At 39.4% G+C, this 13,678-nt stretch overlaps 1 protein-coding gene across 1 annotated transcript in view; it reads left to right on the forward strand.

Annotated features, from left to right (window-relative positions):
• LOC148878954 (CwfJ-like family protein) overlaps positions 1-13,678 on the forward strand; it is a 72,496-nt gene that overhangs the window by 52,382 nt on the left and 6,436 nt on the right. Inside the window, exons 8-9 of the mRNA XM_088960297.1 lie at positions 3,091-3,460; positions 3,561-3,773. Of these exons, the coding sequence (XP_088816423.1) occupies positions 3,091-3,460; positions 3,561-3,773 (583 nt within the window). The remainder of the gene's footprint in view (positions 1-3,090; positions 3,461-3,560; positions 3,774-13,678) is intronic.

Raw genomic sequence — 13,678 nt, forward strand, 5'->3', positions numbered from 1 at the left:
ATTCTCAATTGCTCCTCTTGTTGTTCAAAAGATCTCCCCTTTTTTTTTTCATTTGTTTTTTTTTTTTTTGTAATGAAAGAAAAGAATAATAAAATCTGAAACACAAGCAACTCTTTTCGGCTGAGTGCTGCAGATCTGAAATCTGCTGATCTGAGTGCCAAATGCAACTCAGATCTGCAACACTCATCTTTATGTGAATTTTTTTCCTTTTTTTTTTTCATTTTGAAGGGAACAACACCAAGATTGAATAGAAATCAAATATGCCTTTATTAAAATGAAACAGAAACAAAAAAAAAAAGAAAGTAATCTACTTAAGAAAGAAGAAACATAACTACAGTAGTACAGCAGTTGCATTCAAAACTAAAATGTAAAGTTAAGCAAATTAAACCAACTATGAATGCAATGCTGAATGATACCAGATTAAGAATGCTCAATGTTTCCTAATATTGCTTCTATAAATCCCCGGCAACGGCGCCAAAAACTTGATGTGTGGCTCATTGTGACACTAGCAAGTGCACTAGCCGTTCAAGTAATAAAGTAGTGAGTGAAGTATCGTTCCCACGAGGATTTAGGAAACAATTACCAATACTAAATTGAACATTTCTTATCTGATCAACAAATAAATCAAAACTCTAATGAAAGCTAAGAAATCCTAAATTAAAATCTATCTAAATCATTGGTCCAATTGCCTTCAATTCAGGTTAGAAGAGTAAGCAGTAAATGTCAATCTCAGAATTCAGCAATCTATCAATTTGGATCATTCGAATGAATCATGATTGAGCCTTGGTTTGATGAAACCCCAAGGTCATGAACAGCCTCTCTCAAGCGCATGTTCATCCTATGCATGAGTGACGGTTCTTCTATCTCTAGCAAGAATCTAATCCCCATGCATGCATTTCTTCAAACACTTCTAAGGCATCAATTCAAATCTGAATTGATCACCAACTGAATTGTGCAAGTTATCTCTAACCTTGCACTCAATTCAGTTCTTGAATAGTAGATCTGAATTCCTAGAGTCTCTCTCAAGCACTCTAGGAATTCCAAGCTGTAGATTAATTCGCCCAATCTGAAATTTGCAGATCTGAATTCTCTTTCAAGCAATTCAGATCTTGCAATCTCAGATCTGAGAATTCAGATCTGAGTTTTGAAGGTTAGTTGGCCGAATTGATCTGCAATCACACCCTTATTCAAGAAACTTCAAGTACAATGCATGATCATTTGAATGAATCAAAAAGAATTAGATTGCTGAACTGAAATTTTACAAGCTGAAATACATCAAGGAAGAATGGAAACAAGGAGAAAGAAGAAAGAACATATAACTAAGAAACTGAATTCAAATCAAAAGAGAATGAAACTACAAATGATTTATTACAAAAAATCTTTGAATCACAATCCCTCAATTCGAACTCACCTTCTTCTTCTAGCTTGCTTGTCTTGAACTTCCTTCAGCCCTTCTTCTTCTTCTTCCTTGCGCCTAGCCTTCTTCTCTTCTCTTCTCTCAAGGTGGCTGAACCTCTAAGAGTGGGAGAGCCTTTCTCTCAAGCAATTGAACAACTTTCTCCCCTCCTAGAGGCCTCCTTATATAGTTTTTCAAGGGGGCTCTTGCCCCTTCTTGAAGCCTCTAGAATGGGGTGTATTACACCCCTCATGAACCTTCTAGAGTGCTCCCTCCTTCTCTTCAAGAAACTCCTAGAAGTTGCCGCCCCTAGCTCCCTTTGGGCTGCTATTTGGGCTACAACTTAGCTTGCTTTTGAGCTCATGTGGGCTACACTCTAGGCTGTTATTTGGGCTAAAAATGGGCCTTCCTTGCTGGGCCGAATTCTCCTCATAGCTAGGCTTTATTTTCTTGGGTTTTCTCAAGGAATTCACTTGCTCTTTTTGGGCCGAAGTGCTCTCTCTTGCTTCCATGACCGGGCTGGACTGAAATTGGTCTTTTTGAACCTTCTTTTCTTGCCTTTTTCCTTCCTTTTCTTGGATTGATTATCCCTGAACTTATTCTTAGCATTAAGCTAAATTAAGGCAAAAATTAATAAAACCAGCATAAAATTCCATGCTAAAGTCCTCAAAAATTATAGATAAATTGTAAGTTCATCAACTTTTTTTTTGAGCCTATACTTTTTAGTTTTTCCACTCATCCATGTTAGCTCACGCATTTTTGCCACACATTTTTTGGACATGTTCTTGCCTGCCCAACAGTCTTATTCCATACAGCATTTCTGGTCTTACAACTGTTTTATGGATTTTTTTTTCTTTTAACCTAAGTGGTATGCATATTAAATGTCTATTAATGTGTCCAACATTAATTTCAGTGTTCATAAATAATATATTTTTTAATATGTGATATGCATATTGTTATTGTATTCCTTTGGTGGTTTGTTTTAGTCCCCCAACTTAGATTCTTTTGGGTTATGGCATGGTCCAGAGAACCTGTCTTATTTTGAAAGGAAAAGAAACAAATGGCCCATTAATCATATAAAAAAGAACGATGTGCAGAAAGTATAGACATTCTCCCCTTTAAATAGGAGGAATCAATGGCCTTGATGATGGTGATGTACTTGCATTTCATAAGAAAGGTAAATCTTTGACATCCAGCATGAACACTTTGTTTAGATCGGACCCAAGATCAGCTTAATGTGTAGCAGATTCCAAGTTGAGAGGTGTTAATATGAAGGACATGTACTGGGGGTTTGCCATTAGGGAACAGTCATTTATAAAACTTCTCAGATGTTTTTGCTTTCTTTTTGGGCTCATGGTTAGCATGTTCTGTGCCAAGCTAAGTCTAATTTCTTGTATTATTTTGCACTAGACCTCATTAATAAAGTTATCATTGATCATTTACTGATGAAAAATAACAATGATAATAATAACATATCTTTTTTGATGGGTAACTGAAGTTTATTAAAATAAAGAGGAAAACTATTTACATGGAGGCCAAGCATCCCTTAGATTAGGTAGTTGAGAAAGCTACTTCCCAAAAAATATTTCTGTACACTTTCTCTTACATCCTTATATTTTTCTCTCATGTTTTTATCCATTTACTGTCTGTATAATCTAATAATCTGATACTGATATCATACTCTCTGGGTGTAGATACATTATGAAGAAGGATATATCTGCTCACAAAAAGAAAAAGGAAGAGAATGCTGATTTTCATTTGGCTCAGCATATAATGCAGAACAAACAATATAGTATGTCTGGTCAGGCAGATGACGAATATGATTATGATGGATGTCCAAGCAAAAAGCGAGATAAGAGAAGGGCAAATGTGCATAAGCATAAATCAAGTGAGAATGCTAATATTGCAAAGCGCATCTTGACTCAGCAAGAACGCTGTCAATTTTGTTTTGAGAACCCAACTAGACCAAAACATCTTGTAATTTCTATAGCAAATTTTACATATTTGATGCTTCCACAGTGGCAGCCCATTGTACAAGGCCATTGCTGCATTTTGCCTATGCTGGTGAGAGCCAATATGATATTTCAATTCAACATCTGGTCTTTTGTTGTCACTTTATTTCTCTTTCAAACATTGTTTTTCATGAATGTTTTCCCATTTACAGCATGAATCAGCTACAAGAAATGTTGACAATAATGTGTGGGAAGAAATTCGCAACTTCAAGAAATGCCTCATTATGATGTTTGCAAAGCAAGAGAAGGACGTTGTGTTTCTTGAAACTGTTATTGGGTTGGTGCAGCAGCGTCGACATTGCTTGGTTGAGTGCATTCCTTTGCCTCGAGAGATTGCAAAGCAGGCTCCTCTATATTTTAAAAAGGTGAGGGACTGCGATGTTTTATGTAGTTTGTCTTTTGAAGTACATTATAAGTTAGGCCCTGTTTGGATAAGCTTTGGGTTTTGAGCTTTGGGCTGTGAAAATCAAAATTGAGGCAAAAAGTGTTTTGAGCATTTGCTAAGAATTTCTTTTAAAAACACTATCTGAAGCCAAAACACTTGTAGGCCCTATAGTACAAATCCTAAAATTAGGTCTTTGAGCTTTTGTGCTTTAAAAGCACGGACATCAAAGGATTCAAAGCTTATCCAAACGCAGCATAAGTTATTAAGCAAATTTCATAAAAACTTTCTTAGAACTTGTTGGAAAGTTCATTTTTCTTGTGAACCTTTTTAGATAAAATGATATTTATGTTAAGAAGGCAGAGAGAAAGGAATGTAAGGATGTAACCATGACAATGTGATGTATGCACAGCAAGTTGGCCAGAGAATGGCCTAGTTACAATTGATTGCAATTGCTTCAAAACTATGAATAAACTTAGTACTTTGACAATACTTGGGGAAACTTTGGAATTAATATTGAGAACAAAATATGAGATTTTTTTAGTTACTTATTACCATTTTTTTACTTAAAAAGGTGGTCTATCTGTTCACTTACAATTTAAACCTAGAGGCTCTGTGCTGTGTCAAGGTTATATCCTTAATACACTTGGTAATATGATTAATTTTTTTGATCAATAGCTCTGAAATGATTTCATTAATTAGAAAAATTATGGTACAACAAGAGGTTGTGAAAGAATTACAAACGTGCCCAAAACATATGTGTTCTTTGAACCCCTTGCTTCGCTAAGCAATCAGCCAAACTGTTGGATGATCTCCTCACCCATCCCACCTGGATTATGTTATGTCCCAGAAACTTCACACACAGTTCTCAGACTCACAGCAGAATTCGCACAACTCGAACATCAACAAAAGAAACTGGTATTCATTCAGAATAAAACATTAACAGTTAGTCGGTTCTTCGAGAGACCGCTGGCTCTCCCAATCACTCACAGTATTCTTCACTCAACAAAAACATACCTCTCCCCATCCGCCAAAGCCCCTTCTTATACTCTTCTCACAGCATAACTGACTCCCTCTATAAATGCCCAGCTGGCCAAGTTATAAATGCCCAACACTCTTCTTATTACTAACTGACATAGCTATAAATGCCTCAAGACTCTCCTTATTCCCTTCAGCTATAATTGCTCCCATGTGTTCAATTGTTCAATTATTTCCCCCCTTAGCCGATTGTTGACCTTTCCTCTTCCTGGCATACGTAAGGTTAATTGGGGGCCTATCAGATTGTCATGTCCCTTGACAACCATTTAAATCTTCGGAATTCATTCTTCAGCTGCCACATCACCCCTTCCCCTTTCTGTAACCATTTTATCACAGTTTCTGAGTCTCCCTCGATGATCAGTCTATTAATACCCAACTCTTTAGCCTTCTCAACCCCATATGCTGCAGCTAGAAACTCTGCCCTTGCCACATCACCTTGCTCCACAGGACCGGAGTACAGAGCAATGATGTTTCCATCTTCATCTCTAATGTTCCCCCCAATGCTTGAGGGGCTTGGATTACCCACACTACTCCCATCAAGGTTCAGTTTCTTCCAGCCATCTGTGGGAGGGGACCATACCTCAAAAAGCTGTTGTCTTGTAAATGAAGAGGCAGCAGTAAGTCCTCAAACCCTAAGGAAGCCTTCGACCTTAAAAACTGAAAACATCTTCAAGCTTTTTGCCCATTGTGCCACCCTCAATGTTATTGTTTCAACCAAGGCTTCCTTACATTTTTCTTTTCCTTCAAATATTCTTGCATTTCTTTCCTCTCAGACAGTCCAAAGTTGTGCTGCTCTAGTAATCTCCATAGGATCTTACCCCTCCTTGTCATGCCACTAATACCAATAGGGCTGAATAAACCTTCCAATCTGTCAGGAGAAGACGACCTGCACCCAAAAAGGGAAGTAAACCAATTCCAAATAAAACTGACAAAAGTACATAATATCAGGAGGTGGAAAGCAGTTTCACCATTCATCTTACATAGGACACACTAGTTAGAGGACAAACACCAATTTGGTCTTTTTCTTTGAAGTACATCAAAAGTATTAATACAACCATGAAATACTTCCCAACAAAAAGCACTGATTTTAGGGGGAATGAGAAGGCACCAAATTTCTTTGACTGGGAAAGGATGATAGGAGGTGGCAACCAACGAGTGTAGAAAGGATTTACAAGAAAACAACCTGTCAGAATTAGGACCCCAAATCCTAGAATCTGAACCACCTTCTCCCAAGAACACTGAGTTCAGCAAGCCTAACAGCTTGGACATTGCAAGAAGTTTAGATTCTCTGAGGTTCCTGTTAAAGCCAAAGTTCCGATTCAACCCTGGGAGGTGAGAAGGTTGACTTAGTAAATCTGAAATAGGCCTACCCTTGAATCTGGAAAGATCAAAAAGAGAAGGAAATTTCTCACACAAAGGAGTATCCCCAATCCACACATCCTCTCAAAATCTAATTTTACTACCAGAAAACAAGTCATACGTGATATGATTTAGGAAAGTAGGGAGAAAATCATGGATGGCTTTCCAAGGAGTATCCAAGGTGGCCCTACGGAGGCATCTAGCATCCCATCTGTTGCTCGACATGTCATGAATGCTTGCCACAACTTTGTGCCATAATTTTTCATTTTCGTTAGGAAACCTCCAAAGCCTCAAGGCCCGATTCTTCAATCTTACATTAGCAATTGCCAAGCCCCCTTCATCCGTCAATGTCACCACCTTTTCCCATCTATCCACATGATCTTTCTTAGTTTCCCCTGGCTCCCAAAGAAAATCCCTCATGATTTTTTCAATTTTCCTCACTATCCCTTATGGCATCTTGAACACTAACATGTAGTACATCGGAAGATTTGCTAGGGTAGACTCGATAAGAGTTATTCTCCTCCCAACGAGATATAGTTCCTTTTCGACCCCACCAAGCGTTTATCAATTCTTTCCACCACTGAAGACCAAAAGCAAGTAGATCTAGGGTTATCACCTAGTGGTAAGCTTAATATTTCAACGGTCACTCTCCTTTCTCACAGCCTAGGGAATCTTCCAGAAGCCTTAATTCATCCTCTTCAATGTTGATTCCAACCAGTAAACTCTTTGACCAATTGATCCTCAAGTTGGACATCCTCTCAAAGAGTTTCACAACCAGCCTCAAATTTTCCACTCCTTCCCTATAGTCTCCACAAGAAATTAGTGAGTGACCAAAACATTATCCCTCCCCATTGACCAACCCCTGAAAAGCTGCAAATAATTTGCTCTCAAAATCAATTTATTTTGGGCTTCAGCAATCAAAGTAAATAGAAAGGGAGAAAGGGGGTCATCCTCTAGTCCACGGAATCCCTCAAAGAAATTATACATTGTCCCATTAACTATGGTTGAGTAGTGACTAATTTGTAAACAACCCTTAATCCATTTGCACCACAAATTTCCAAAGCCACACCTCATAATATCAATCAAGAAGTTCCAATCCACCAAATCATAGGCTTTTTCCAAATCCAGTTTGATAGCCACTCCTTTCCTCTTTAGTCTCTTTTGAGCCTCCACACATTCATTGGCAATTAAGATTTGGTCAATAATGTGTCTATCCTATACAAAGGCCCCTCGAGATTGTGAAACAAGTGGGGGGATCACCTTCTTAATCCTCAAAGACCAACACCTTTGCTATCACCTTGTAAATATTGGTGACTAGACTTATTGGTCTGAAATCCCCTGGCTTGTTGGCATTGTTCTTCTTTGGGATCAGTGCTAAAAATGTAGAGTTCATACTCAGACTTATCACCCCTCTTTTATAGAATTCATTGAACACTCTGGGCAGATCTCATTTGATCATGTCCTAATAGTCTTGATAGAAGGCCATTGTGAAACTATTGGGCCCTATGCTTTTGATTTATTCACAGAAAAAAACAACTTCCTTAATCTCTCCCTCTCCAAACCCTTTTTTTCCAAAATTTGGACTCGAGGCTTCCCAATGTCTCCCAATCAATGCCTTCAGCCCTCCACCTCTCAACTAGGGGTCTTCTATAAATAGACCTGAAATGCTTTGAGAACACTTTAGCAATCTCATTTTGGTTTGTAACCTCATTTTCCCCCACCAATGAAGAATTGATCATGCTCTTCTTCTTCCATTTGGAATGGCATGGAAGAACCTTGTATTTCCATCACCTTTTTTGACCCACCTCTCTCTTGATTTTTGCTTACAACAAATTTCCTCCCTCAATAAAGTTTCTCTTAACTCTTTCTTTAGAGACCATCTCAACTCCCTTTCACCTTCACCTAAGGATCCTTCTATCTCTTTGCTATCAATTGCCTCAATCTGGGAAATTAAGTCAACTTTCTTCTCCTCTAGTCTTTTGAACTTCTCCCTATTCCACTCCTTGATCTCCTTTTTCAACAATTGGAGTTTCTTTAGGAACTTTTGGCCTTCCCACATTGCAGACTGGTCCAGTCTATTCCACTAAACCTTCGCATTCTCTTTAAACTTTGGGTGAGTGAGTCACATATTTTCAAATCTAAATGGAGTTGGGCCACCATCATTGATTCTCTCAAACAAACAGATGGGCCAGTGGTCTGAGGTAATTCTAGGGAGATTTCTCCCAACTAAACCTGGCCAATGCTCTTCCCAATCTGGTGAGACTAAAAATCTATCAAGCTTTTAAAGAATAGGGTTTGCTTGAAGGTTTGACCAAGTATAGCAGGATTGTCCTAGGGGAATATCTCTTAGCTCAAAAGCTTCAATAAAGGAGTTGAATTTCCTCATGCCCAATGTAGTTCTTTGCCTTCCCCCAGATGTCTCACTTACTAGACACCAAGGTCCTTCCCAGAGGCCCCTAATATCCCCGAGCTCCTTCCACATTTTATTCCTTTCTCTATATGAGTTTGGCCTGTAAACATTCGTGAGAACCCATTCAAACCCATCCTGCAAGCCCTTCAACTTAATAGAAACTGAGAAATTGCCCACCAACTCTTCCAAACATTGAACAACTTCTCTCCACATTGTTATTGTAATCATTCATGGAGAGGGAGAGACGAGAGAGAGAGAGAAAGAGAAGGAGAGGAAGATATGATTGAGAGACAAAAAAACCAACTGCTTCTGGCTGTTGCCAGTTTAGTTATTTATATTAACTTAAATAATCCTCACAACACTCCCCCTCAAGTTGGGTTGAATATGTCTATCATGCCTAGCTTGTCATATAACTCATTGTGCCACGAGTATGGAAGCCCTTTTGTGAGGACATCAACGAGTTGTTCCTTGGAGTTGACATAAGGGATGGAAATTTCCCTTTTTTCCTATTTTTCCCTTATGAAGTGTTTGTCCACCTCAATGTGCTTGGTCCTCTCATGTAGGACAGGGTTGCTGGCGATGTTTATGGCTGCCTTGTTGTCACAGTAAAGAGACATAGGATTATGAACAACAACTCCAAGCTCCCCTAGAAGATTTTTTAGCCAAAGGACTTCAGCCACCCCATGCGCCATAGCTCTATATTCAGCTTCAGCACTTGACCTTGCTACCACACTTTGTTTCTTGCTTTTCTAGGTCACTAGGTTTCCTCCCACAAATGTGCAATACCCACTCGTGGACTTTCTATCATCCACATCACCTGCCCAATTAGCATTTGTAAAGACTTCCACCTTTAGGTGATTATGTTTACTGAATAGTAGACCTGTTTCGGGATACTTTTTTAAGTATCTAAGAACTCTCTTTGTTGCCTCCATGTGTGGTTTCTTGGGAGAGTGCATGAATTGGCTTAGAACCTCAACTGAATAGGCAATGTCTGGACGGGTCATGGACAAATAAATCAGCTTTCCCACTAACCTTTGGAACTGTTTCACGTCTTTCAGAGGTTCACCATCACAGTCACCCAATTTGTGATCAACATCCATGGGAGTATCTGCTGGCCCTGCACCTAATTTGCCTGTGTCTTGTAATAGATCAAGGGTGTATTTCCTTTGAGAAATGAAGATACCCCTTTCTGAGCGGGCAACTTCAATTCCAAGGAAATACTTCAGGGTACCTAAATCTTTCACTTCAATTTTAGATGCAAGGAATTGTTTCAATTTTTGTATTTCAGAACTCCAATTTCCTGTAATGATGATATCATCCACATACACTATCAATACAACAACCTGTTTCTGACATCTCTTCACAAAGAGTGTATGATCAGACTGACATTGTTTGAAGCCTACCTGCTGAACTGCCATGTGAAACTCATTGAACCAAGCTCTGGGAGATTGTTTTAAACCATAAAGAGACTTTCTCAGCTTGCACACCTTATTTTCACTTCCCTTGGCACAAAATCCAAGGGGTTGAACCATGTATACTTCCTCCTCTAGGTCACCATTTAAAAAATCATTCTTTATGTCTAGTTGATGCAATTCCCAGTCAAGGTTAGTAGCTAATGACAGGAGAACCCTAATTGAGTTCATCTTAGCTACTGGAGCAAAAGTCTCATCATAGTCAACCCTGTACACTTGAGTGTACCCTTTGGCTACTAATCTTGCTTTGTACCTTTCAACTGTCCCGTCTACCTTGTGTTTAACTGTAAACACCCACTTACACCCCACGAGGTCTTTCCCCCTTGGAAGATCCACCAATTCCCATGTTTGATTTTTATGAAGAACATTAATCTCCTTCATGGCATCTGTCCATTCGGGGCATTTTAAGGCTTCTGCAACATTTCTGGGAACAGGGATGCAATCAACTGCGGATAGAAAGGCTCGGAGGGCATGCGATTGATGACATAAGCAGTTGCAAGTATAACATCCATCCAAAACTTTTTTGGAACATTCATGTGTAACATCTTCCTGCGAGCTACCTCAAGGAGGTGTTTGTTTTTTCTTTTTGCAACACCATTTTGTTGTGGTGTTTTTGCGCATGAGCTCCTATGAATAGATCCGTGGGAGGCAAAGAACTCATTGAGCTCACCATGGAAATATTCTTTTGCATTGACGGATCGGAAGATCTATATTTCAACATGGAATTGCATAAATACCATCCTCTAGAAGTCTTTCACAATCTTTGGAACTTCGTCTCTACTACGCATAGGGAATACCCATGTATAGCGAGAGTAGTCATCGATCAATGTGATAAAGTACTTATATCCGCTCAGAGATTATAGTAGCAGGCCCCCATACATCAGAATACACAACATGAAAATGAACACTTGATCTTTTATTATTTGAGTGAAAAGTTGTTCTACATTGTTTGCTCAATTGACACGTTTGACACTGGAACTTTGACATTGAACATTACTTAAATAAAACCGGAAACAAAGACTTTACTATTTCAAAAGAAACATGACCTAACCGACTATGCCACAAAAAAAACTGACTCTTATTTGCTTGACTATGTGACTCTGAGGATGACATCGAGAGACCAACTTTGTTGTCGATAATGTAGAGACCATCCACTAGGCTTCCTCTACCAATTGTCCTCCCAGAAGTTAGATCCCGAAAAACACATGAACTAGGAAAAAATGTTACACTACATTTTAAAGAGCTTGTGATACTACTAATTGAAAGCAAATTTATAGGAAGTTGAGGGACATGTAATACACAATTCAGGTTAAGGCCATGGGGAAGAGATATTGATCCTTGGCCTGCAATGGAGGAGAATGATCCATCTGCAAGCCTCGCTTTATCCCTTCCTGACAAAAGGCTATAAGTCTGAAACAAGTTCGGCTTATGTAGTTAGAGGCCCCTGAGTCAATGATCCAAGGGGAACCAGTGGTAGTAGTGACATGGAATGTAGAAGCCGCATTACCTGATGTAGATGCAAATGAAGTAGGAGTACCGGTGACTAAACTATCCATCTGTCGCAAAGCCCTACCATATGACTACTGCAAGTGGTCTCTGAAGGAATTCATTATATCTTCCTTGGGGTCAGAATTAGTAAGGTGGTCCCGGGTAGTACTGACAACCTGAGTATCTTGGGTTGCCACATGTGTTGCTTTATGTACTGTGTTCATCTTCTTCTGACTTTGCCCTTTACCCTGTTCTTGGTTCTTCACTGCCCACTTGGATTTCCCGTGAATGTCCCAACATGTGTCACGTGTGCCGTGAGTGCCAACAATGGGTACAAAACAACTTGTCTTTATCATCAGCCTTCTTAGTGTCACTTTTCTTCCCCATGTTGTTATTACTCATTGCAGCCAAAGCAACTTGTTGCTCCCCCTCGGTTGTAACCATCACACTCTGCCTACTTTCTTCTGATTTAACAAGGGCATATACCTTGTGAACCGATGGCAACTCTTTGCTTCCTAAGATCTGAACTCTCAAGGGTTCATAGGCAAGGTTCAGTCCCAACAAGAAGGCAAACACACGCTGCTGAGAAACCAGCTTCCTGTAGGCCTTAGCATCGTCATCATGTTTCTACTCTATAGCCTGATAATGATCCAATTCTTTCCATACGGAAGTAAGGGCTGAATAATAGGAAGACAAACTACGATTTTCCTGTTTACAGGTTGAGGATTCAGCTTGCAACTGGTAAACCTTGGCATAATGCCTTTGCTCAGAATAGGTAGTTTTGGCATGTTCCCAAATCTCACTAGCGGTGTCTTCCCACATAAAGTTCTTCTTCACATCAGGTTCCATGGCTGCAAGGAGCCAAGACATCACCGTACTGTTTTCTTGGTCCCACCTATCATGTTCAGCTGTCTCACTCTTGGGTTCTTTCACCCTTCCATTTATGTAACCAGCTTTTCCCTTTGCTATTACATAAAGTTTTATACTTTTAGCCCACTCCAGGTAGTTTAGACCATTTATTGGAGTAATGGGCATGGAAAACATCATGTTTTCACTTTCCATACCAGCTGTGCTGTGGGTCGGTGTAACCCCCGATGAAGTTGAATCATAGTTTGCCATAGAGTACTGTTGAATCAGACCAAATCCCAGACAACTACACAACAACCACAATAAGAACACCAACCCTCAAGGAATTTATTGCTGAAATCAACTCAGTGGCACTCACTAGTAGTCCGACTACAGCCCATGCAATCTAACAATCCAACATCCAAATGAAGGTATAAAATCAAGAAATAAGGCCTTCACACCATTGGCCATAAAAAAAAACAAGAACACATACCCTGTCCAGCACTTGTACGAAGGTTCCAACTAGGAACTAACTTCACAGCATCGAACAAATAAGAAGGTGAGTCTTTTTTTGCATCGTCCTTCATCTACTAGGGTCTCCTTGATATTACGACCAAGGAAGAACCCAAAGGAAGAGCTGCAAGTAGTCTGCTAGAGTTTCTCTGTCTTCCACGTCCAAGAAATCAAAGAAGAAAAGAGGACGAAGTAGGTTCAAAAGGGAGAAACTGAATTTTTTTTTTTATAGCCCAGAACCTTGCTCTAATACCATGTAATCATTCATGGAGAGAGAGAGACGGGAGAGAGAAAGAGAAGAGGATTATATGATTGAGAGACAAAAAAACCAACTGCTTCTGGCTACCGCCAGTTTAGTTATTTATATTAACTTAATATAAAAGGAATGGGAGATTACAAGTATGCCCCTGGTGGCACTCCCTAGAAACAAACTAATAAGAAAGAGAGAAACTGACTGACTGACAGCATCTTAAGCTGACAACCCACTAACAGCAACTATAAAATAACAATTAAATAATCCTCACAACAGTTATTAATACCCCCCGATGCACCCAAAATGGAGCAAAGCTTCAATTAATATTCCTATCTACTTCCTGAAGTATGGATTCTTGGATTAGAACAAAATCCGGTCTCTCCTTCCTCAATAACTCTTTTTAATCCTCTTTTTGTGGCACTTGCTGATCTTCATGATCACACCAAAGATTGATCCCAAACTTCAGCTAGCCGATAGGCCCCCTCTCCTTCTTCCTCCCCTAGCACTGA

This window comes from Nelumbo lutea, chromosome 1, assembly GCF_056320005.1.
Source record: "Nelumbo lutea isolate HS-2025 chromosome 1, American lotus-T2T, whole genome shotgun sequence".
In the NCBI taxonomy this organism is placed as follows: domain Eukaryota; kingdom Viridiplantae; phylum Streptophyta; class Magnoliopsida; order Proteales; family Nelumbonaceae; genus Nelumbo; species Nelumbo lutea.